The sequence below is a fragment of the Castor canadensis genome, chromosome 13 (assembly GCF_047511655.1).
Source record: "Castor canadensis chromosome 13, mCasCan1.hap1v2, whole genome shotgun sequence".
In the NCBI taxonomy this organism is placed as follows: domain Eukaryota; kingdom Metazoa; phylum Chordata; class Mammalia; order Rodentia; family Castoridae; genus Castor; species Castor canadensis.
The window spans coordinates 107,432,071-107,456,676 of record NC_133398.1 but is presented as its reverse complement, the minus strand read 5'-3'; the positions used below and the strand labels follow the sequence as shown (position 1 = coordinate 107,456,676).

Below are 24,606 nucleotides of genomic sequence, written 5' to 3'. Positions count from 1 at the left end.
TGATTAATGTTTAAAGACCAGAGAATATCCATTGGCAGACTAGGGAATTCTAAAGAAGAGTCAGTTTGAGTGGTTGAAGGTAAAGGCAGACATGCTTTTGTTATACAGACACACCAAGCTAGTCTAGGTGGCAGAGAGGAAACAGGGAGCTTTGTTCCCAAGCCCAGAAAAATAAGAGGGCAGGAATACTGCAGCTGTGGAGCTCTATTACTAAGTAGTGGGCAACAGAGAAGTCAAATTAATATAACAAAAAGAGGTCAATTTGAATTTTTAAAACTATGAATTGTTACACTGGACTATTTAAGTCTGTTTGCTAAGAACAGTGTTATTCTCATCACATACTGTGGGCAGGCAGGAGATTAAGTATGGAAGACCAATCAAGCACAAAGAAATTAGGAAAAATGAGGGTCTAGTTCAGGCTGACAGGGTTGGAGGTGGAAACTAAGGAGCCTGTCCAGGTACACATAACATAAAGAGGAGGGTCAATCCCTCTATGTCATGACCTCACATGGACAACCATACTTTTGAGAACATCTCATATAAAGCACAAAGGAGCATAAACTATTTCAATTCCCACTTAAAACCCAAACTTTCTGTTGATTCTACTGAAAACAACCCACATACCTTCCACTCACTAGAGTATCTCATCACAATTGTTCGGCACTGATTGTTATACTCTGCAATCCCAATTTTGGCTACATCCTCTGGTCCTCTGATTCCCAGCGTCTTATCAATTTCATATTCCTGAAAATTTGTGGTAAGATCATTAACATCCCTGCCTTATCAAACAGATACAATGAAACAACTCTAGAAAATAAAACAGCTTTAAAAAAACATTAGTTCTCAGAAAATCTACAGAGAAAATGAACTATAAATAATATTATGGAAATGAAGTAAAGGAAGTCTGACATAGTTAAAATCCATCATACATTAACACATTACATGATGAAATGTAATGCTTATAAAAATATCAGAACATTAGAAGGCTGGAGATTCAAACATACCACAGGTAAGCCATGGCAATCCCATCCAAATCTTCTGTCAACATGAAACCCACTCTGGTGAGCATATCTTGTAACTATATCTTTAATTGTTCCTGCAAGTATATGTCCATAGTGAGGCAGTCCAGTTGCAAAAGGAGGCCCATCATAAAAGGTAAATCTATCAGAAGTAATAAAAACAATTAAACTCATTTTAAAATAGCAAAAATTTAGGACAACATTTTTGTATAAATAGCTCTATCACAGTAATGTGTTTAAGGGAAGTGAAGCAGGAAGAGCAGGAAATTCAAACATAGTTAGATATTTACTGGAGGTCCTACCTTTAGAAAGACTGCTAGTTATGACAGAGCTGTGGAGATTGCCATTCTACTAACCATTTTTTATTTGTTATTTCCATGACATAAGGCAAGTTATTAATCCTAACCCTGAGTTATCTCATTAGTAAAACAGGGCAGTAGACATCTATCTCATAAAAGTTTTTAAGCAGAGAAGACATAATAAAAACAGTGATTAAAGGACTACACTTTTAGGTAAAGGGAGACTAGAGGCAGGAAGTTGTATGGAAGATATGTATGGAGTCTTACACTTAGGTATCAGTGCTAAGTGAGAGTGGAGATGATAGAGGTGGGAAAGAAGAGGGTGGTACAGAAACTCTATTCAGATGACCTCTTAAAACTGTCCTCATAACTAAAAACTCACACATTCAAAGTTTATCTGCTTCCAAATATCCATTATATAGAAAGCTGGGAGACTCTGGGAACACAATGATGAATAAAGGGTTCTGCTTTAGTGGAACTCAATCTAAGAAATGACTACTCTAAAAAACTCCACCTTCACCAAAGAAATTCACATACTTTGGCCTATGTTTTGATTGCTTTAAGCATTCTTGAAAACAATTAAATTTGGACCAGAACTGCAAGATTTTCTCTTCTTCAGCAGGAAAACTGATGTTTTCTGGGACTTGTTGAACCATTCTGTTGCTGTAAGAGAAATCAAATTTACTTGTCACAGATAAATCTAGGAATAGCAGCATAGTATATTAAAATGAGTGTATGTACCACTATCTCTATAAATGCATTAACATTAAAGGCTTTATTGGGTTAAATTCACATCCCACAAAGTGCACCCTTTGCAAGTGTACAGTTAGTGGTTAGTATATTTGCAAAATTGTGCAATCATCCCCACTATCTAATTTCAGAATATTTTCAATCCCTCCCACCCCAATCATTAGCAATCACATCCTCTCTTCCTTTAGCCCCTGGCAATCACGAATCTTCTTTCTGACTCTATAAAGATTTGCCTATTCTAGACGTTTCATATAAATGGTAAGATTTATATGAACCATCTGTATGTGGCCTATTGTTTCTGGCTTCATTTCCTTAGCATGTTTTCTTCCATGCAGTAACATTATTCATTCCTCTTTACTTTCTATAGCTGAATCACATCCCATTGTTTGGAAATGCCACATTTTGCTTATTCATCACTCCCTAGGCACTGGGATGGTTTCCACTTTTTGGCTCCTATGATGAACGCGTTATGAATATTCAGGTACAGTGTCCATGTGGACAAACATTTTCATGTCTCTTGGGTATATAGCTAAGAGTGGAATTTCTGGGTCATATGTTACTCTGTATGAACAGGGATGGCAACCTCTCCATATCCTCCATGACACTCCTTATTGTCTACCTTTGAATTACAGCTATTTTAGAGAGGATGAAGTAGTATGTAATTGCAGTTTTGATTTATATTTCCCTAATGACTAATGATGTTGGTATCTTTTTCGATGTGCTTAGTGGCCATTTGTGTAGCTTCTTTGGATAAATGCTTATTTATCCTTTGCTTTTTTTGTTGTTGTTGTACTGTGGTTTGAACTCATGGCCTCACACTTGCTAGGCAGGTACTCTCCCACTTGAGCCAAGCCCCCAGCCTTATCCTTTGCTGTTTTGTTAATTGGTTTGTCTTTTTTTGGAGTGGGGACAGTACTGAGGTTTGAACTCAGAGACTTGTGCATGCTAGGCAGGCACCCTACCACTTGAGCTACACCCCCAGCCCTTTTTGGTTTTAGTTATTTTTCAAATAAGATCTCGCATTTTGCTAAGCAGGTTTGTACTACAATCCCATTTGTACTTCCCTTATTGCTAGAATGACAGGGACTTAATACTACATTCAGTTTTTTATTAGCCGAGATGGGGTCACTTGAACTTTTTTGCCTGGGTTGGCCTCAAAATTCAGTCTTCCGGATCTTTGCCTCCCAAGTAGCTAGGATTAAAGGCATGAGCCACTGTGCCTGGTTCTCTTCCTCCTCAATGCCTATTTATTCTTATTTAAAATTCTAAATGAGCTAGGGGTGTGGTTCAAGTGGTAGAGTACCAGCCTGTCAAGCACAAGGTCCTGAAGTCAAACCCCAACATTGCCAAAAAAAAAAAAAAAATCTAAATAAGTTGTTGATCAGATTTGCAAGCTAACATCTGATTAGGGAACAGGATTACTAATAATGAGAAAACAAAGAACATGAAAAACCTTTAGTACTCAAAAATCACAACAGTCTGGTATAACTGTCTCTAGGAGAAAGAAGCCCCACATATTTCAACCTACTCTGAAAGCAATGAAAGCAAAACAGTATAAGCATAGCAATTGACTCAGGCTGTCAAAAACATTTGTGATAAGTAGTATCTTTCCTTTTATTCTCATTAATTTTTCAGATGCAAGAATATCTTAAAGTTCTTTTTTTAATAAGTTAAAAGGAAAACAAGAACAGGTGGGTCATTTAACTAACATAGCCATTTCCAATCAGAGTACACCATTGAACAATATTAAATAGAAGTTGTAAGGCATTTTGCCTCAACTGTCATTACAACTTCCAGCCTTTCAAAGATGGAAAGAAGTACTATTTTCTGCCTTACTGATTTATTAAGGGTCCGATTGGCTCAGCAGCTACCTTAATCAGAAGCCAACTTGAAATTATGCAGTTGTACAATAAGACTAATATTATTGTTCTTATTAAGGGGGTGGGAGGAGAGGGAGGGGGCAGGAGGTAGGGGGGAGAAATGACCCAAACAATGTATGCACATATGAATAAATGAATAAATAAAAAAAATTTACTGTTATAAAAGGTTAAAAAAAAAAGGCTAATAGGTCTTTAGATATCAACACACTCATTTCTGTGACTTCTAATCTGCTCTGTGGTGGCTCTTGTATATGGGAGCTCATTAGAGATATAGACTCACTATCCCCAGCCAGGACCCTGGAGTCAGAACCTGCATTTACCAAGATCCCTAGATTAGCATTAAGACCAAAGTTTGACCACTCTCATATGGTTCTGACAATTATTCACAATATCTAATCAAGCTTTGTCTCTTTTTGAGAAAATAAGGTTTCTGAGAACAGGGCACATGGCTTTCTTTCACTGAATTTTCTAGGGTGTCTCTGCCACTTTAAAAGATTAAGAATCCCCAGTACAATGTCAAATTCAAAGACCCAGTATTTGACTGTTTCAGGAAGAACCATGTACCAATGATCGGGCTATGGCAGCTGCTGAGGAGAAACAGCAGTCATGCATAAATCACAGGATTGCTCTAGCCCACTGTATCCACTGGACAGTCATACCTGAACAATAGTCTCCAGCAACCACAGGGCAAAGGGAGGGGCAGGTGAACATTTCCAGTTATGCACAAGGATGTCTCCCCCTTTTCTTCCGTCTTAATATATTCCAGGCCTTCTACCCTTCACCATTTCACAACTCCCTGGGCCACCTTTGCCTCAACTTCCAGTTCAGAAGTTCCTAGACTACACTCCTGAACCACCACTTGAGTACCTCAACCTACCTTGAAAAAGCATACTGAAACATTCTGGTTAAAAAAAATCTCAAGATCTTTCTTTCCTTCTTTCCTTCCTTCATTCCATCTCTCCATCCCTTCCTTTTTCACTCCCTCCCTCCCTTTTTTCCCTTGGTGTTGCTGGGAGTTGAACTCAGGGCTTTGTATTTGGTAGGCAGGCACTCTACCATTTGAGTCACTTTGCAGGCCGTAAAATCTCAGAATCTTGTTGAGACTGGTGTTTTACACCTATCATACCAGCACTCAGGAGGCTGAGGTAGGAAGGTTTCAGTAGTTTGAGCCCAGCTCAGGCTACATAGCAAGGTTGTCCCCAAAACAAGCAAACCTAAGGATCATAATTGCTACAACAGATTTCTCTTTTTTAACTCAGTTTCAGTGATTCCACTACTCTTCCCATTATCTATTATCTCGACACTTGAGAGTATCTTGATATTACCGAAATGATGACCTCATCCAATTACCTACTAACACATGGGCATTCTACCTCTAAGTCTGTTTCTCAGTTCCTTTCTCCTTTTGCATACCCAGTCTTCCTACCCTGTTACATTAATCTTTTTTTTTTTTTTTTTTTTGGTGGAACTGGTATTTGAACTTGGGGCTTTACACTTACAGAGCAGGTGCTCTACCAGTTGAGCCACACCTGCAATCCATTTTGCTCTGGTTATTTTGGAGAAGGGGTCTTGAGAACTATTTACCAGGGCTGACCTCAAACCTTGATCCTCCTGATCTCAGCCTCCCAAGTAGCTACACCCGGCCACATTAATCAAATTTAACCCCACAGGAGGCCCATCCCAAGCCTTTTCTCACTTTATTAACAGCTAACATGTGTGAATTCTGCACACAGATATTCATGTGAGAAAGTTGATGATACCAAGATGAAAGCTTTCCGGTCAGATCCAGACAAAATTGAGCTGGGGTTCTTTAGGGGGGAGTGAGCACATCTGAAGTTCTTTCTCAAGGATTTTCTAAATGCTCAAAAGAGGGGCTGGGGCCCTGGGCTCAATTCCCAGCACCTAGATAAATAAATATATCAGACAAGATGCTCTTGACAGAACACTTGCCCAGGAATGGTTCCTCCACCAAAGAGCTAACACCAATTTCTGCCTTGGGTCTCCAAGACCAGTGGATTCTGTATCCTAGTAGCTTACACAAATTTGTCCCTTTTTCTTTCTCTTTAAATAGTCCTCTTGCCTGGACCTCCTAAAACATGACCACAGTTTGCTATGACATGTATATTCCCACTGCAATGCTCTACTACTCCCAAAGAAATGTCATTATTCTTTGGAGGAGCTCCCTCTCATTGTTATTTAGGTTGGCACATGGAAGCATTATTTCTATAAACAATGGAAAACAATTTAAAGATAACTAAAGTAAACTCAATAAACTGAATACCACACAGCCAGTAAAAGTAATAAGTTGGTGAATATATAAAATATAGTTTCCCTGGGCTAGGATTGTAGGTCACTGATAGACTAGCATGAAGTCTGGCATTTGCAAAACCCTAGGTTGGATCTCCAGGAATGCCAAATACCAAGGCAACCAATCAACCAACCAAACAAAAACCGCTCAGAACAGGTGCTGGTGGCTCATACTTATAATCCTAGCTACTTGGGAGGCAGAGATAGGAGGATCTCAGTTTCAGTCTAGCCCAGGAAAATTGTTTGCAAGACCCTATCTCAAAAAATACCCAACACAATAACGGTTTGGCAGAGTGGTTCAGGTGAGAGTGCCTGCCTAGCAAGCATGAAACCCTGAGTTCAAAACTCAGTACCACTAAAAAAACAAAAACAAAAACAAAACCTCAGCATCCACAAGGAGATTAGGATAATTTACATGCATCCTCCTACATATTTAAATCATCTCTAATTACTTATAATACCAATACATGTTAAATGTTAATGTAAACAGTTGTTATACTGTATTAAGGAAATAGTCTATACATGTTCAGTACAGATGCAAACATCACAGACATAACTCATAGCACACCATCCCAGGTGCAGACAGCGTGTGTGTGTGTGTGTGTTTATGAGCATTGAAAAAGAAAACAGCAAATCCCAGATGTATCAATTTATATTATATGTGCCATATTATTTGTAAGAAATTTCTATTCATTTCCCTACCTCATTACAAAAGGAAGCCATAAATCCATAAGGCTGGAAGCAAAGTGCACCTCCCAGCTATTTCCCATACACACATTAAGCTGTAATACCATGGCTACTCATCTCCTGAGCAACCTAAGGGATGCTTCCAAATCCTGCAGTACTGCAGGTGTGGTTCTCTGCCCATCTTCAAGGCCCAAGCCCCAAGGTATCTCCTGACGAGCTTTCTCCTTCTCTCACCCGTAAATCCTACTGAAAAGCTGTCTTTCTCCTGTGTTCCCGGTGAACTGTGCACCTGGCCACTGTGTTATGAGACTGAATAAGCCCAGGGCAGGGAGGCCACCATAGCCCCTGTAGGCCCTAGGCTCCCAGCGATAAATGCGCATTCACGGAACCAGGCATGGAAAGGGGGCGCTTAAGGCTTCAGATTCAAACCTTGAATAGTCCTTAGCAATACCTGGACTTGGCAGTATCCTCGCCCACCTTCTGAATTTCTAACTCTCACAAACACGGTGCTCAGAGACCACCATGGTCCCAGGATGCAGCTGAGGAACTCTGCACATCACAGCCCTAGCCCAAGAAGTCAGGGCAGGATTCATGCTCGGCTGGGCTCTGCAGCGCTATATTACAGCTCTAGTTCTTCTCTTTGCAAATATATATGCACGCAAAGGTAGATATGCGTGCATGGTAGGCCCTGAAGAAGCATTTTTTTTAAAAAATCGTGTACAACCGCCTCGGGGTTGTAACGTGGGAGTGATCCTAGCCTCTGCGGGCAGTAACTGGGGATGGGGGACCGTGAGCAGGACCGGACACACCTGAAGGACCGGGCTTACCTGGAGAACCCCGTAAGTCAGGAAACCTAGCAGAGAGCCGAGGCCATGCAGCTGCGCCGGGCGTCTAGAGGTGATGCAACGCAGACAGCCCGCGGCGCAGGGGAAGAAGCACGCTGGCCAATCAACGCGCGCAGTCTAACACCCACGAACAACCCAGGTGGCAATTGGCTGCTCGGGCTCCGGCCACGCCCACTGTCGGATCCTGAATGGCAGTGCCTGCTAGGAATGCTGTTTTGGGAACCAAAGGAAAGGCTGTAGCAGTCTGGATGCCATCACGGGAGCGCGGCGGGAGCCGTGGATGCCGCGGCTGGGCTTCTTGTAGCCCCTGCAGCGGGTCTCTTGCCAAAGTTCCCGGCCTCTGGGCTGGTGGGGAGAGACTTACGTTTTTATCTTGTTTACATGAGTTAGTATTCCTCTAACCGGACATTGCAAATCTGTGCATTTCACTGTACCGTAAATCACATCCTATCTTGTTCGGGCGCCCGTGTCTCACGCCTGTAATTTTAGCGACTCAGGAGGCCGAGATCCGGAGGATAGAGGATCGCAGTTCGAAGGCAAATAGCCAACATACAAGGAGACTGGTGGAGTGGTTCAAGAGGTAGAGCGACTGCCTCGCAAGTGTGGGGCTCTGAGTTCAAACCCCAGTACCATCAAAATAAAATAAAACAAATGAAGTGAGGTTGATAATCTCTAACAGTGAAACTTAGAGCAGTGGCTTCCATAATTATACTGTGGCATCTGTGCAACTAACCTAGTAAGTACCTATGTACTTTTTTATTGTACTTTCTTTAAAATGCTTCCTGTAATGAAAAATAAAATGATTTGCTTATATATTACTACTGCTATGCGTCTGCCTGCTACCTTCCAGACCCGCTGCTTAAAAACAGAAGGGGGTCTGGCGCTTGGCACCAAAACCTATAAAGGAAATTTGACTTTGACACATCAAGAGCAGTTCTGTATGCATCTGCGTATTTCACCCATTATAGACAGAAAAAAAAATGATCTGGCCTAGAATAGAAAACACTTCCTTAGTAAGTTAAGAACATTTTGATAGTCTGATTGGCTTTTATTCAACAGTTACTGTATTGTATGCCCTACTAAGTGTCAAAGATTAGAGTAAGTAGACTTCACGTACTCCACCCCAAAGCGATTACTTTGCTCACTTGAGCATTAGTATTCATGAGTTGCATTATCTTTAGCTTTTTATTCGGAATGTGTTTGAAGATTTTGCATTCCTCAAGTTGCCACTGTGTTCCATTGATTTCTGCCACTTGTTCAGAGAACAGACTGGAGCAAGTCAGAAGGCGCCTGGACAGGTGTGCCTAGGGAAAACAGCCATGGGTGAGACAGACTGTGCAGACTATTTAAAAAGATTAAGGGCTGGTGGAGTGGCTCAAGTGATAGAGTGCCTGCCTTTACTAGGCCTAGCAAGTGTGAGGCCCTGAGTTCAAGCCCCAGTATCACCAAAAAACAAAAACAAACCATTTTCTGGGCACCAGTGGCTCATGCCTGTAATCCTAGCTACTCAGGAAGCAAGAGATCAGGAGGATCTCCGTTCAAAGCCAGCCCAGGAAAATAGTTCATGAGAACCTATCAAAAAAACCCCTATCACAATAAAGAAATGGTGGAGTGGCTCAAGGTTTAGGCCCTGAGTTCAAACCCCAATGCCACCAAAAAAAAAAAAAAGAAAAAGACTATCAGTACTGGGGTTTGAATTCAGGACCTCACACTTATTAGGCAGGTCCTCTACCACTTGAGCCATTCTGTTAGCCCTGTTTTTGTGCTGAGTATTTTTGAGACAGGGTCTCTTGAACAATTTGCCTGGGCTGTCCTCAAACACCGGTCCTCTTGATCTCTGCCCCTAGTAGGTAGGATTACAGGCGTGAGCATCTGGTGCCTGGCTAAGGCTATGTTCTTTGACCTGTAGAATACAGAAGTGACTGAACCTGCTTCTGGGCCCAGATCTTAGGAGATGGGCAGCATCCACTTCCTGCCTCTGGGAACACTTAGTTTTGGATTCTAGTTGCCATGCTTTTAGGAAGCCTATGGATAAACCTTGATTAGGTGGCCATCTAAGAACTAGATCCTTAATCCTCAGATGAACCAGCCCAATGACACCACATGGAGCAGAGATGAGTGTTAGGTCCCAGTCCATGAGGCTGGTGTGCCAGGTGTGAAAGATTTCACAGAAAATCAAGAATTGAAGCAGAAGCAAAGTTTTATTCCTTTTATAAGGGAGGAAAGGGGCTGATACTAAGAGGTGTCAGCCCAGAATGAAGTTAGGGCTGGGGTTTATAAGCACTTAAGATGCAGGAAAAGCTGGGTGCCAGTGACTCTTGCCTATAATTCTAGCTACTTAGGAGACAGAGATCAGGATGATCACTGTTTGAAGCCATCCTGGGCAAATAGTTCTTGAAACCATATCTTGAAAAAGTCTTTCCCAAAAAATGGCTGGTGGAGTGGCTCAATGTGTAGGCCCTGAATTCAAACCCCAGTACCACAATAAGGAATATACTGCTGATGTCTTTTTTTTTTCGGTTCAGCTAGCTGTTCTAGGAAGTGGCTGGGGTGGTCAGTGTTTTGTTTTGCCAGGGTGGTTGTTTATTAGCTTGTATAATCTTTTCTGTGGCATCGCGAGGTCAAATATGTTGTCAACAAGATGCAAGTGGAGTTCTGCGTGAGTTCAGAAAAAACAGAAAAGCTTTCTTGCCAGACAAAATGGAGTCCTTTACAAAATAGGATAGGTTAGGCTAATTGGGGTCTTAAATTTCCCCCTCAGACTTATTTGGGACCAGATCTTTGGGACCAATTTTTTTTTGGGGGGGCAGGAACGTACCCAGAGTAACTCCTACTCTAGGGGACTTGCAGGAGGAAGGTCCTTCTTCTGTAAAGTTTTCCTGCTGAGTAGAGTCATAGAGTTGTCTCTGAGAGGCTAGGAGGCCTCTCTGGGGTAAGTGCCACAATTGAATCATTTGAAAGGCCAGGTTGATTTTAAGAGTATGTAGGCTCTTTATTAATTAGATCGTATGGTTTTTTGGAGAAGAGTGACTAAGAAATGGATAATACAGGGTCAAAAAATGAGAAGACACACAATGGCAGCCAAAAAGTCCCAGAAAGGGAGTTACCCAAGAAAACCAGGCCAAGAAAACCAATTAAAAAATTCCATCCATAGTGGAGCCCTTTTTCTTTTAATTCATTGGTCCATTTTAACAGCACATTTAACTCAGTTTGCACAGGGGGCTGGTGGAATGATTCAAGTGGTAAAGCACCCGCCTAGCAATTATGAGCCCCGGAGTTCAAACTCCAGTACCACCAAACGAAAAAAAAAGGTTAGTTTGTACAATTCCAAACTGATTTACATAAAAGTAGCATTCTTCTTTTAGCATGGCTCACGTGCTTCCCTATGCAGCAGTTAGATCAAGAATGCTTCTATTTTGGAGGATAACCTCTGCTAGAGAGTCTAATTGAAATTGTTTCCTTCTAGTTTCTTCAATTATTCCTGTCATTTGTAAAGCTATTTCTTCAGATAAATGTTTAGCAGAGAGGGAAGAGAATAGACACCGGTAACTCCAATCCCCAGGGTATGAGGGAGGCCAAGACTATAAGGTGGTGATGGGTTCTCTTTTTGTTCTTCCAGGCAGATCATAGGCAGGGAGGGGAATTGGAGAGGGATGGATTTTGATGGCTGGCATGACAGATACTAGTGTGAAGGTGCCTACCCAATTGGGGCATGCAAAGGAAAGCTAAAGATCCACAAAGAAAATATAAATCTACAGATGGAGAGATGCAAAATGTAAGATAATGTTGATAGAAGCCTGGAGGGGGTCTTTAATTTGTGCAGGATAAAGGGTAGGTAGCAGATAGACCAAGTCCTGCAAGGGGGTTGAGGCACATTGACTGGCATGGGTGATTGATGATGCCATTAAATTTGTATTCTGAAGTTAAAAGTTGGCAATAGGAGGCTAGTGGAGTGGCTCAAGCAGTAGAGCACTTGCCTAACAAGTGTGAGGCCCTGAGTTCAAACTCCAGTTCCACCAAAAAAAAGTTGATGATAGGTATTATATCCCCATGCATAAGGTGGGGAGAACTGATTTATTTACTAAAATAAATTCTTGCTAAAACTTCTAAAAAGAGAGAAAGAGAAGAAGGGAAGAAAGAACCTTTATTTTTATGACAGGAAGCACTGTCCATGTTTTGATTAGGTAGATACCAAAAATTGGGGTACTTTAATGGGTAGTGAGTTAAATCAGGTGGAGGGCACATTGTGGTTTCTGTGTAAGACTGCTGTTGGAAGGTTGGAGGCAAAGTCCAATGACCTTGTTTAGGCAAGCTCCCACCAACTGGAGAGTTGGAAGTGTAACTTATAGCCTATTCCTCTGACAGAAGAATTTAGAGAAAGACTTTGATTATAGTCTTGAGTAGTGAGTGATCCCAACACTGAAAGGTCTCAGATACAAGATTGTACAGAAAAGGAAGGATGAGGTGGGATCTGCCACAAAATAAGATTAGCCTTTTCACAAATAATGCCTGGGTTTATAATTGGACATCTTGAAAGATGGGGCCCTGATATACATAGCATATATTTTATTTGAGGGAGTGAATAAAAAAAGGTGTTTATGTAAACATCTGAATAGGATTGGGGTAGAAATTCATCCCTTGGGGTGTGGCCTAATTGAGGGTGCACTGTCAGAGAGAGATTTGGCCACACTGTAGGAGGTGCTGGAAAAGCAGTGCATCCTGACTAAGTAATGTGTGTGCAAAGCCAGCACAGTCCTTATAGACAGAGGTATTGATAGCTAGAAATAGTGTTGCAGTATGATTTATAATTATGGAGTAAGGATGAAGAGGAGTTAGAATAAAAAGAGTTGGAGAAATTTTAATTTCTAGAAATAGTATGATTGTAGGTAAGGCCAATGTTGTGAACCATATTGTAGGCAATGCCACAAGGGATGTGACTCTTAGTATAAGACACCCAAAGGTAACAGTATTGCTTATGTAATACAGTAGAGAGGCTGGAGGTATGACCTAAGTGTTAGAGTGCCTGTCTAGCAAGCACAAAAGCATGAGCCAAAACCCCAGCATCAAAAGAAAAAAAAACTTTGAAAAATAAAGCAGAAGACAAGCAGATAGAAAATGAGTTCCTTGTAGTGGGACAGGAAAAGTTACAAAAAGGGAGGGGAAATTTCTGGGTGAAGAAGTAGAAAGACCTTATGTCCTGAAAAGTCAGAAAAGCCCCCAAGTAGGGTCTTTATAAGGCACTGCATCTGCTCCTGGGGTGTATTTGTTGGGCTGATGGCATCAGCATAGTCTCTGGCTTTTGTTTGAATCCTATTTCTTTCCTCTGTATGTAGACAGGTTGTTAGAAAGACATGAATATCTGGCCAAGTCATAAGTAGGGGCAAGATATTCAAATTCCTTAGTAAAATGAGAGGGGTCCTGCAAGAAACTACCAAATTAGTTTTCAATTTGTGACAAATAAGACATAGAAAAAGGAATATGAACCCTGAGAGGTCCCTCTGCTCCTGCCACTTCTCTAAGAGGGTAGAGAGAAGGGAGGTATCTTTGAGGCATAAAGGGGTGCCCAGACCTGGTAGATCCAACAGAGATGAAGGAGAGGAGGGTATGGGAGAGGATGGAGAAGAGAGTGTCAAAGGGATGTTTCAAGATTAGGTGATGGAGGACCTTGAGAGGAGGAAGACCCAGAAGAGGAGCCTTGATGAGTCAGGGGTCCATGTTCTCTAAAGGATTGAAGAGAAAGATATAGAGGGGAGGAAGGGGAAAATGAGGATGAGGAGAGGGAAAAGAAATTCTAAAGGACTTGAGGAGGAGACCAATAGGCCAGGGCAGCATCTAGAGGGAGTCCATCTTTGATTGAGAAGAAGTAGGGAGAGAAGGAGTATGGAGGAACACATAACATATGGATTGGAGGTCCAGGTCTTGAGAGAGCTAGAAAGGCCTGGCCATAAGGAAACTCTGACCATTTGTTTAGCTGGGGACAGTAGAGGTCAAGTTGCAGAATAATATTAAAATTAAGAGAGGCGAGATTCCAAGATGGCAACTAGAGGGAGGAAGCAGAAAGCGTGCTTCCTAAAGTAAAATCTTGGAGAGATGCTGGAGATACACCTTACAGGAAAATCCACCAAGAAGAGGCAAAATGTTGACTCCTCCACACCTCCAGCCTGCGCATAGCATCTCCACTTCATGTTAAATGGAGAAACCAGAAGGGCTCCCATGCTGCCGCCAGACGGCTGTGCCCAGATGGCTTGGGAAGACGCAGACCACAAGGTGAGCTAAGTGGCACGTGGTACTCCCACAGGAAACCCTGGGCCAGATCAGCATAGCCCCTTGGACAGACCGACCCCCACCCATGGAAAAAAGAAAAAAAACTGAATAATAAGCAATAACAACAAAAAAGACATATAGCAAAGAGGGCGGGGCACCCTGAGTGCCAAAGAGCGGGGAGGGGAAATCTCTCACAACAAGCCAGCTGGAGAAGGCAGGAGCAGCAGCACAAGCCCAGCAACCAGGGTCGGCAAAGCTTGTAAAAGTGGCGGTGGGAGGAAAACTCCACAGGAGAGGGGGAAGACCCACTTCCCATGTGAACTGTAAATAAACATGCAGGCCTGAGAAAGCTGGTGCAGTGTCACCTCTCCCAGTGTGCTTAGAAAGGGGAAAGCTTGTAACAGTGGTGGTCCTGCCCAGGAGAACTCTAAGCAAAGAAAACCTGAGGGGCTAGGTGAATGTTAAGCTCACTCCTGAGATCTGCATAAATAAAGCCTCCAGCAACAGCAGGCTGATAGCAGCAGGCAGGTGAGCCACAGCCTCAGATAGCCATTCACAGACCTGTCTCCAGACTCTTTTTTTTTTCTTCCCTACCTTTGATGAGACAACAACCGAACTACACCTGCATGCTGAAAAACTTACTGAAACTGTATTGCATTTGAACTTGGGACAATCTGTGGTGTTTTTTTGGTTTGTTTTTGTTTCTTGGTTTTTTTTCCCCTTTGATGAGAAAATGACAGAACTACTTCTGAGACACCATCTCCAGGATTGGAGGCTGAGGGACTAACACCAAAATTATTAAGACTGATACTTTATAGCATTTGAACTTGGAGATTTTTAAAAATTATTTTATTTTTTTCATTGATTTATTTATTTTTTTCAATCCTCTGTCTGTCTCTCTAATGTCTGTTCAGCTTAAGGTTGATTAGTACACTATCTCTTCCTGTTTATATCTTTGAAACTTTTTTTGTTTGTCTCTTTTGTTTTTTTCTACTTGTTTGTTCATTTGTTTTTCCCTTTTTCTTTAACTTCTTTGCTTTCCATCTCCTCTTACCCTTCCATTCTAAATATCACCATTGTTATTATTACAAGCTAGAAAATACTTAATTGCACACAGTACAGGGACAATAACAACACCAAGGGCAATGATAGGAAGACAGAAAAAACAGGGAAACCAGTTTCCCCACAGCAAAAAATTAGTACAGGAACCAGAAGGAAATGAAGATATTTCTGAACAGATAGACTTCTTGTAGTCAGGGAGGATAGATGAGAGGACAGGAAACTATCTTGATGCAACCTTTCATAGGGTAGAGAGAAAGAAGTTGTGCATGCAGGAGAAGACAAAGGTTTTCCTGTCAAACCCTTATCATATGGAAAGGAAAGGTTTGGGTATATGGGGCCAAGGCAGATTCATCATTTCCAATGGGGAAAATAGGCAAGCAGTGTCAGGAAATGACACAGGGCTTAATTTTACCAGCTTATAATCTAAATCATGACATTTTAAGAGCTATAATGGTTAAGTGACTAGAGAATATAGGGAGATAAAATAGATAGACTACACACCACCCACCAAAATGACATGCTATTTTTAAAAGTATAAATGAGCCAATAGGAATTTTGGTGAAAAGTTAGAAAGTAAACAGGGGAAAAAAACCTCATAAAAATGTATGCACATGTGAATAAATGAATAATTTAAAAAACCTCATAAAAACTTTCACAGAGGAAGTAATCATAAATGTGATTCAAAGAAAAAGGCTTTGCTAAATATAATTTCAATTGTGCTCATTAGAGGATATAGGACCCTAAAGATAAGCCTACTCCCCAAGTCAGGATGAGTTTGGTTGTATGGGCTGTGTTCTAGCACAACTGCTCTGTGAAATTGGTAGAACTAAAAAACAGTTGAAAAGGAGAGGGGAGACTAGGTAGGTAAAATGAGGAGGCAGCAGGTGGGGCACTGTGTGAGTGGAAAGGGCTTGTTTTGAGAGCCCTTAATGACAGAGCAGCCAAAAAGAGATTTGGAGAGAAGGAATTATTGAAAAATGTTGAAGATGCTTGCTATGAGTGTTCCATGCCCTTGTCTCCATTTTTGTCTTGGATTCTGTTCTTTGGTATAGGTTACTCTGCTTTCCAATGGTGTTTTGTAAGCATGGATCATTCTGAGGGAATATGAAGGGTCTAGGGATCAGAATTTCTGTTTTTGTACAGGGAAAAAGCATTGAGTGCATAAGAAGCTGTAGCTGAGGACAGAGTGAATCTTGAGGACGTGCATCCTGGGAACATTAGACTTTCACACCCTATGCAGGATCCAAATGGAGATCACTGTGCAGTTGAAGACTGTCTTATCTAGGTAGCAGCTGGAATAAGGAAAACATTTCACTGAAGTAAATACATGGTATAATAAAAGGGTGGAGGTGGAGGGTGGGATGAAGGAATCTAAAGGGCCCCAGGGGAATGGGCAAATCAGATTGGCTATGTGATGTGGGCCTGGAACAGTGGTCTAGAATGTATGCTCTAGGTGCCCACCTTCTGATGATGTGGACTACCTTCTTTGACTGAGGAGACTTACTGTAACATGGCTGATCTCCAGTTTGATGTCCTGGGTATGCCCACCTTTGACTTCCTGTGTGGCTGGGGCTCCTCCTTCTCTCTCTGCACTACCTAAAAAGAAATCTGTTTCCCAATATTCTAGAAGCAGAGAGACATCAATCGGGTAATAAATCAGAGCTGCTCAGAGATTTTAGATCTTTCTTATGTAACATATACATTTAATGGCATAAATTTTCCTCTAAGTACTCCTCTTGCTGCATCTAACATAGTTTCAGAAGTTGTACTTACATTTTATTTAGTTTCAAATATTTTTAAACTTGTCTTGATACTTCTTTGACCAATGTGTTGTTAATGATGCTTTGTTTAATCTCAGAATATTTGGGGATTTTCAGCTAACTTTCTGTTACTGATTTCTGGTTTAACACTATTTTGTCCTAAAAACATACTTTGTATGGTTTCTATTCTTTTATATTTGTGTGACAAAGAATGTGTTCTGTCCTGGTGAATGATCCATGTGGAACTGAGAATAATGTGTTTCTACTCTTGCTGGATGAATGATTTCATAAAAAATAATGATACCAAGTTGATGTAATTGCTGCTCAGGTCAACTATGTCCTTACTGATTTTCTGCCTGATGGATCTGTGAGTTTCTGATAGAGACTCGTTGAAGTCTCTATCAATAGAGTATTAGGGGATTCATCTATTTCTCCTTGCATTTCTACCAGTTTTTTCTTTATCTATTTTTACAATCTTTTGTTAGATGTATACATAAAGGTTGTTACATCTTCTTAGAGAATTGACCCTTTTGTTATTTAGTAATGCCCCCTTTATACCTGATAACTTTCCTTATTCTAGTTTCTTTGTCTGAATTTAAAGTTACTATTCCTGTTGTCTTTTGAGTAATGTTAGGATGGTACATTTTCTCCATTACTTTCTTTTTTATTTATCTGTCTTTATATTTAAAATGGGTATCTGCTAAATAATATGAATATAGGCCTTGATAAGTCCTTTTCTTCTTCTTCTTCTTTTTTTTTTTGGTAGTGTAAGAGTTTTGAATTCAGGGTTTCTTGCATGCTAGACAAGCACTCTACCACTTGAGCCATGTCCCAGCCTTTTTTGCTTTAAAGTTGTTTTCCAGATATGGTCTTGTGCTTTTGCCCAGTCTGGCCTTGGACTGTGATCCTCCTACCTCCACCACCTGTGAAATTGGGATTACAGGCAGCACCACTGTTCTTGGCTTATTCTTTAAAGTAGAATCTTGCTAAACTTTTTGCCTGGGCTGACCTCAGACTGTGGTCATTCCATCTCTACCTCCCAAGTATCTGAGAATATAGTCATGAGTCACTGCACCCAGCCCATAGGTCTTCTTATGTGTATCTGCTCTGGCACACTTTCTTTTCATTTAGTCCATTCATATTTAAAGCAATTATTTTTATATTAGGATTAATATCTACAACAACTGTAACTGTTTACAATTCATTGTCCCTGTTCTTCCCCTTTGGCTTTAATCATTATTTTCAAATAGGATCTTGTATTTGTGATCTGGACTGCAGACCTCCTATTTGTGCTTCCTTTGTAGCTGAGATGACAGGCATGCACCACAAGGTCCAGCTTATAGTGGCTGAAATATGGTCTCAAAACTTTGCCCCAGCTGGCCTGGAGCTATGATCCTCCCCATCTCTACTTTCCAAGTATGCTCATTATTTTCATTGTTACCTTTTTATGCCATATGTTATTTAAAATAGGAATTTTATTTTTTATTTGTATAATATTTTGTATTAGTTCTAATTGTATGTACTTAAGGGATATAACACAATGTTTAGTACCCTTTTCCCCTACATCTTCCAATTTACTTTCTTGACTCTCTTTTCCTTAGTGACGACTCCTCCACTCTCTGTTCCTATGTATTCAGTGTTTTATGATTTCTTATAAAAACAGACCATACAGCAATATTTAATAAAGTCTTTCAGGGTCATTCATGTCATTGCAGATGGCATGCTCTCCCCATTTAAACTGATGTAACTAGATAGATAGATGGAATAACAGGTAGATAGATAGACCAAAGTGAGTCTCTTATAAGCAGTATAGAATTGGATCTTGTTTCTTTAAATCCATTCAGTACTTCTATGTCTCTTGATGGGAGAATTTAATCCACTCAAATTTACAACAATTGTTGATATATGAAGACTTACTTATACTATTTTGTTAGTCATTTTCTGTTTTCCTTTATGATTTGATGATTTTTGTTAAACAAACATTTTACCTAATTCAGTTTTCTTTCCTCTCTTAGTTTGTCAACTTTACTTATTTGATTATTCTATCAAATAATTTTAACCATTTCCCTGAAGTTTACAATATACATTTACAACTAACCCTAATCTATTATAAAATAATATTACTTCCCAGGCAGTACAGGTTCCTAATAATAAAGGTTTCCCAAATCCTCTCCTCTGTGCTTTACAACACTGCTGTCATTCATTGCTCTTATCCATTGTCCTATATGGTGTTGCCATTATTATATGCTAATTTAAAATAATAAGTTTTATTTTACCTTCATTTATTCCTTCATTGGTGCCTTTCCTTTCTTTAAATAGATCTGAGCTATCATTTACTTTGTAAATGTTAAAAGACCTTGCAGGGAAGGCCTGCCTGTGATGAATTTCCTCCATTTATGTTTGAGAGTTTTTATATTTTCTTCTGGCTATAAAATTCCAGGTCCTTGTTTCTTTTTTCTTGTAGTACTAAATAGTTCACTCCACTCTTCTTGTTTTCATGCTTTATGATGCTTAGTCCATAATTCTTATCCTGTTCCTCTATTAGTCAGCCATTTCTCCCACCCCACTGGCTTATTTAAAATTTTTTCTTCGGTTTCCTGAAATTTTGCTATGTTATGCTGGAGTATAGATTATATTAGTATTTTGCCTACTTGATATTATATAAGCTACCATGAAATTTTGTTTAGTTTCATAAGTTGAAAAAATTATTGCTGGGTGTGGGTGGTTTACACCTATCTTGAAAATACCCAACATAAAAAAGGGCTGGTGGAGTGGCTCGAGGTACTCAAATCTATCACTGCAAAAAAAAAAAATTAACCATGATTACTTCAAATATTTCTTCTGCTTCATTCTCTTTTTTCTTCTTTGGTTGTTGCAATTACATATATTTACATATTTAGAAACGATTACACAGCTCTCAAAGTTCTTGAAGTGTATGAACTATAAAAATTTTAAATTCTTTTTCTTCTTACATTTCAGTTTGGAAGCTTCTGGCTGACATACATTCAAACTTGCTTATTCTTTCTTTGGCCACATGTAGTCTACTGGTGAGCCCATCAAAGGCACTCTTCTATTCCATAATGGTGTTTCTTATTTCTAACATTTCCTTTTGATTCTTTCTGAGAGTGCCCATTTCTCTTTTTGCATTTTCCATCTGCTTTTGCATGTTGCCTACTTTTTCAATTAATACTTTTAACATATTAGTCATAGAATTTTACATTCCATGTATTCCAAAATTGATGTGACATTTGTGTGCATTTGATGCTTGCTTTGTCTACTTAGAATGTTTTCCCTTGTGATTTTTTAAATGAAAGCTGGGGTAATAGGAGTTGAGGTAAATAGGCCTTTAGTACTAGGATTTATGTTAATCTCTCTAGGAACTAGATTGAGTTTAATGTTTGCTACGTATGTACACGAGAGTTGGTCAAATTTTCTCGATTGTCTTTGTTTTTGTCTCCTCTGCTGTTTTAATTTTTCCATCACCTCCTCTAGCAGAGCGTATATGCTGTGGTTTCACCAGTTCTATTCCCTGTTACCATGCTCCAGCCGTGATAATGTGGTGGAAAGGTGTGACTGGCAGGGTATGATTAAACCTCCCTTTTTTTATTGGTCCTGCTCACTGAGTTTCTAGTTCTTTTTTTCTGATCCTTAGGTGATACAGGAAGAGGAGAAGAGGCTGGAAATAGGTAACTTCCCTTTTCCCATGAGGAGTAAAGCTCTGTATGAGAATAATCAGGGTATATTTCAAAGTGGTTCCTTTTCCTCTCTTCCTGCTAGAAATGTGAGAGTTTTTCATGGGTCCTCACTGTGACAGCCTGCTGGAGAGCCTGCAGAGAAAACCCATGAAATGTGGGGGACTGTGTAAGGTTGTAACTTCTGGAATATTCTTACTCTGATGATACCCACACACATTCTTTAGCAATTCATCTAAGTGTCCATTTAAATATTCTTATCCATTAGCACGATTATAGCAGGCATTTGGTGATATATGTATCATAAAGCTACATATAATTAACAAAATAAAAGTTTAAAACCTGGAAAAATAAGAAAACAATGTTTCCCTTTAGAAGTTTATAGATGTTATTGCATGACCTTGTAGTATTTAATATGGAATTGGAAGCTGACACCAAACTGATGTTTGCTTCTTTACATACATTTGTTTTAACCTGTGTAGATCACTCTAAGATTATTTCTTTCAACTATAATTTTGATCATTTCACAAGAGCAATTTAAGCTCAGTATGTATGGTACATGCCACATAATGGAGCTATTTATCCACACGCATATATTCTTTTCAGTTCCATAATAGACCATTGAACAATATCTGTAAGTTTTAAAAGGGAACAATTTTGTTCAAATCAATCTATAGCCCCCTAAATTATGATATATTTGACAACAACAAAAGAGAACCTGTAGTATTCACTATAGAAACTTCATCAACTTAGATTCTGTATAAATGAGATGTTTGCTTTAGCCTGAATTAGCACAAAATACTTTTTAATATGCAAGGACTTATTAACTATGACACACATGCATTTCTCCCAGAAGAGAATTTTAAAAAATTTATTAAAGGAATAAAACCAAGAAAATCAAAGGTAAATACATTTAATAATCTTAAGAAGGGTTATCATTTTGCTTACTTTTTGACACTATTTTCCTAAGAGTTAATTCATTGTGTCTTTTTCATACCAATAAAGAAACATTTTATATTTTAAAGTGTTCATACTCATTTATGAGTCCAGTGGATTTTGTTCCAGATAAGGCAGCCTTGACTATAATAGTCTCCAGTTGCCTTCTGTGAAGTTGTTGGAGGTGGTCTGTCCTATGAGCACCATTCTTTGATGGTGCCAAAAAAGCCATTTTTATTCAGTTTTCCAAGCTCCTTAATGACAGAATTGGAACAAGAAATCTCCCTTCATGAGGGAGATTTTTTATTTTCCTGTTCCTCTTTTCACAATGCTAAGTGAGTTTGGTTAGCTCAGAGAGACATCAGAGATGCTTAATCTAAAGAGAGACCAGGGTAGCATTCTTCTAGAGCAAGAGACCAGGGTGAGGTAGGGGTTCAAGGACTAAGGTTTCCATCTGAAGCTCTCAGTAAACCTGTCTGGATGTGGTGGAGGTGTTAGGGTAAATTTTCAAACACCAATTCCATGGTATTGAATTTGCTGAGTTATAGATTGTAGGTGTTTTGAAGAACAGCCTCTCCTGAGTTGATCCCAAGTCCCATTCCTTTCATGAAGACTTCATTCATGTTGGGCTGATCAGGAGAGCAGTGCTGACCCCTGAGAGCCTATGAGCAGATTCTGAAATCTGAGCTTTGTCTTCAGGACACAGGGTCCTCAGGGGAGCACAGATGTGACTGCTGCCCCAGATTTTAAATGTGCTTCTTGATCAGACGACTTCTGACTGAAAACTTCAAGTGTGGTTCTTGAAAGAACATATGGTTCTTGAAAGACAAAAATCCTCATTTTAGATTTCCAAAGCACAAAAAATTTTAAATATTTGGTCACTTTTAAAAGTTAATAAAAAAAGAAATGATCATCTATTGTTTTAAATGGGGAGTCATATTATTCTTGGATAATGGATGTCTGAGCTTTCTAAAGAGAGTAGCTGCAGGGCTGGTGGAGTCTCAAGTGGTAGAGTGCCTGCCTGGAAAGTGTGAGGCCCTGAGTTCAAACCCCTGGAGAGAGAGAGATAGAGAGAGAGAGAGAGAGAGAGAGAGAGAGAGAGTGAGCTAGAGAAGTGAGTCCTTGCCCCACTTTTCCTTTTTCCTTTTTTTATTCTCAGTTTCACAGCAGAACCAAAAGAAGACAAGGTGGAGCATTTAAAAGTAAGGTTCTGCCTATATGACCTGAACTCTCCAGCTGTTCCATGGGGTCCTACATTTGTGATCTCTGAGGAAGTCAGTTCCTAGACACAGTCTCTCTCAGCAAACAGAGCCCTCATGGGGAGAGGCTTACAGGAAGGCAGTCAGACCAGAGACATTTCTGAGTTCAGCTTCTATTGAGCCATGGATATGAAGCAGTGGTAAACCTGGGCAGTGGGTGATGCCCAGAAGGAGTACATGTGGGATAGTAAGGAAGGTTTAGTGGTTGCTTTAGCGTCACAACATCTATGTTCCAACATTATGTAAAGTGTTTTATTCATGGGTGCTCACACTCATCTCTGAGCTAACCACTCATTTCTGGGTGTCACATGGTGGTTTTGAACATCATGGGAAAATGCATGCAAAAGTACTTTAGAAATGAATCCACATACACATGTAAACCTTCTGAATATTATTATTAATTGAATTATCACATCTTCAGATTCTTGAGGCTTTCAGATTTAAATATCTTAAGAGACACATATTAAGGGACTACTGTGTGATTCTTATATTTCTACCTTCATTATACATAACTCACTCTCTTGGTTTTCTAGGTCAGAGAACTTGTCAGAGAGAAGCAGAGAAAGGGAAGAAACTGTTTTCTGCTCTGAAATAGTGAATAGTCTTTCCCTTTATCTTTTGGCCCTGCTTCACATGTTCTCTGCATCCCAGAAATTCAGTGCTGACTGCTGTAATAATGGAACGGGTAGCCATAGGAACAGGCATGTGGAGGGAGGTCCTGAGGAAGGCTATAGACTATGTTCTGAGGTCATGAATATGGAAGAACATAGAAAATAGCAGGCTTTAGGTGGCCCTACCCCCACTAAGCCTGCAAGCTCTCCTTTCCACATTCTGGTCCTGGCAAAAGCTTTGTACTTTTTGTCTCCTGCAGCTCCCTGGGCCACCAGCATCATGATACCACTCACTTCCTGCAACCCCTCTGTCCAACCCTCTCTCTGAGGTATGTGGTATAATAATGGCTGAGGTTAGTGTTCTGATTTCTCAGTCATCCTTTGTCTCTCTGTCCTTTCTGTCTCCCCTAACTTCCACAGCTCTTATGACAGCGTCATGATGTTTTCTGACCCCTTCTTTCTCAGAAATACTTTTTGAAGACCTGATGCAAGTTTCTCTGCCTTAGTCTTCTCCACCTTACCCTTCCATTCTCTTACCAAAGCAGGTCATCCCCTTAGTTGACCTACTTTCACTCTCACTCCTGGGTGACTACCACAAGAGCTTTTCCCTCCCCTCCATCCAAAATTTCCAGGAGGCCATTTCCCACCTCAGCTGCATGTCTCTCCCTTCCAACACATCACACTCCAAAGCAGATCCTGTTCTCCAACTAGGGATCATATTGTTTCTGGTAGGTAGCTCTGCTGGGTTGTCCACTTTTGTCCCAATGACTGTTCAATAATGGAAATGTCACAATTCTTTTGGTTTTAGGCTCATAACAAGCACATGTTCCGCCAAAGATTACCATACTATGATTTTCAGCAAGAGAATGTTTCTCTCCATCTATCAGATTCCTATTTCTGGGGTGACTCTGAAGCCTTGCACATGGAGGCCAGCCACATTTCTTTCCTTGGCCTTTACAGGAACTCTTAAAGAGACAAATAGAAAAGAGAATGACTTTACAGATTTTGGAAAAGAAAGAAAATGAGAATGGACCAATTTTAGAACAAAAGTGGTCAGATTTCCAATTGACACTTTCATGGAACTTGCTGTATTCTATTGTTGATAAGCAGAACACCATATACCCCCAAACTGGCTGTGATGTCAAAGTCAAACCAGAGCAGCTAGGAATTAATAAGAAGCTCTCTCATGTGAAGACTCTGGGAAAAAAACTTGGGACAAAAATACAGCCAGCTAT

At 40.1% G+C, this 24,606-nt stretch overlaps 1 protein-coding gene and 1 non-coding gene across 2 annotated transcripts in view; both read right to left on the bottom strand.

Annotated features, from left to right (window-relative positions):
• LOC109675964 (isoleucine--tRNA ligase, cytoplasmic) overlaps positions 1 to 7,885 on the bottom strand; it is a 78,242-nt gene extending 70,357 nt beyond the window's left edge. The window contains exons 1-4 of the mRNA XM_074052429.1: positions 7,770 to 7,885; positions 1,856 to 1,981; positions 1,005 to 1,161; positions 625 to 744 (exon numbers count right to left, since the gene is read on the bottom strand). Of these exons, the coding sequence (XP_073908530.1) occupies positions 625 to 744; positions 1,005 to 1,161; positions 1,856 to 1,974 (396 nt within the window). The 5' untranslated portion in view covers positions 1,975 to 1,981; positions 7,770 to 7,885. The remainder of the gene's footprint in view (positions 1 to 624; positions 745 to 1,004; positions 1,162 to 1,855; positions 1,982 to 7,769) is intronic.
• On the bottom strand, positions 4,505 to 4,637 carry LOC141416050 (small nucleolar RNA SNORA84). Its single transcript, XR_012440975.1, has one exon. It is a non-coding gene; the product is annotated as a small nucleolar RNA SNORA84 (small nucleolar RNA).
• Positions 7,886 to 24,606: the final 16,721 nt, after the last annotated feature.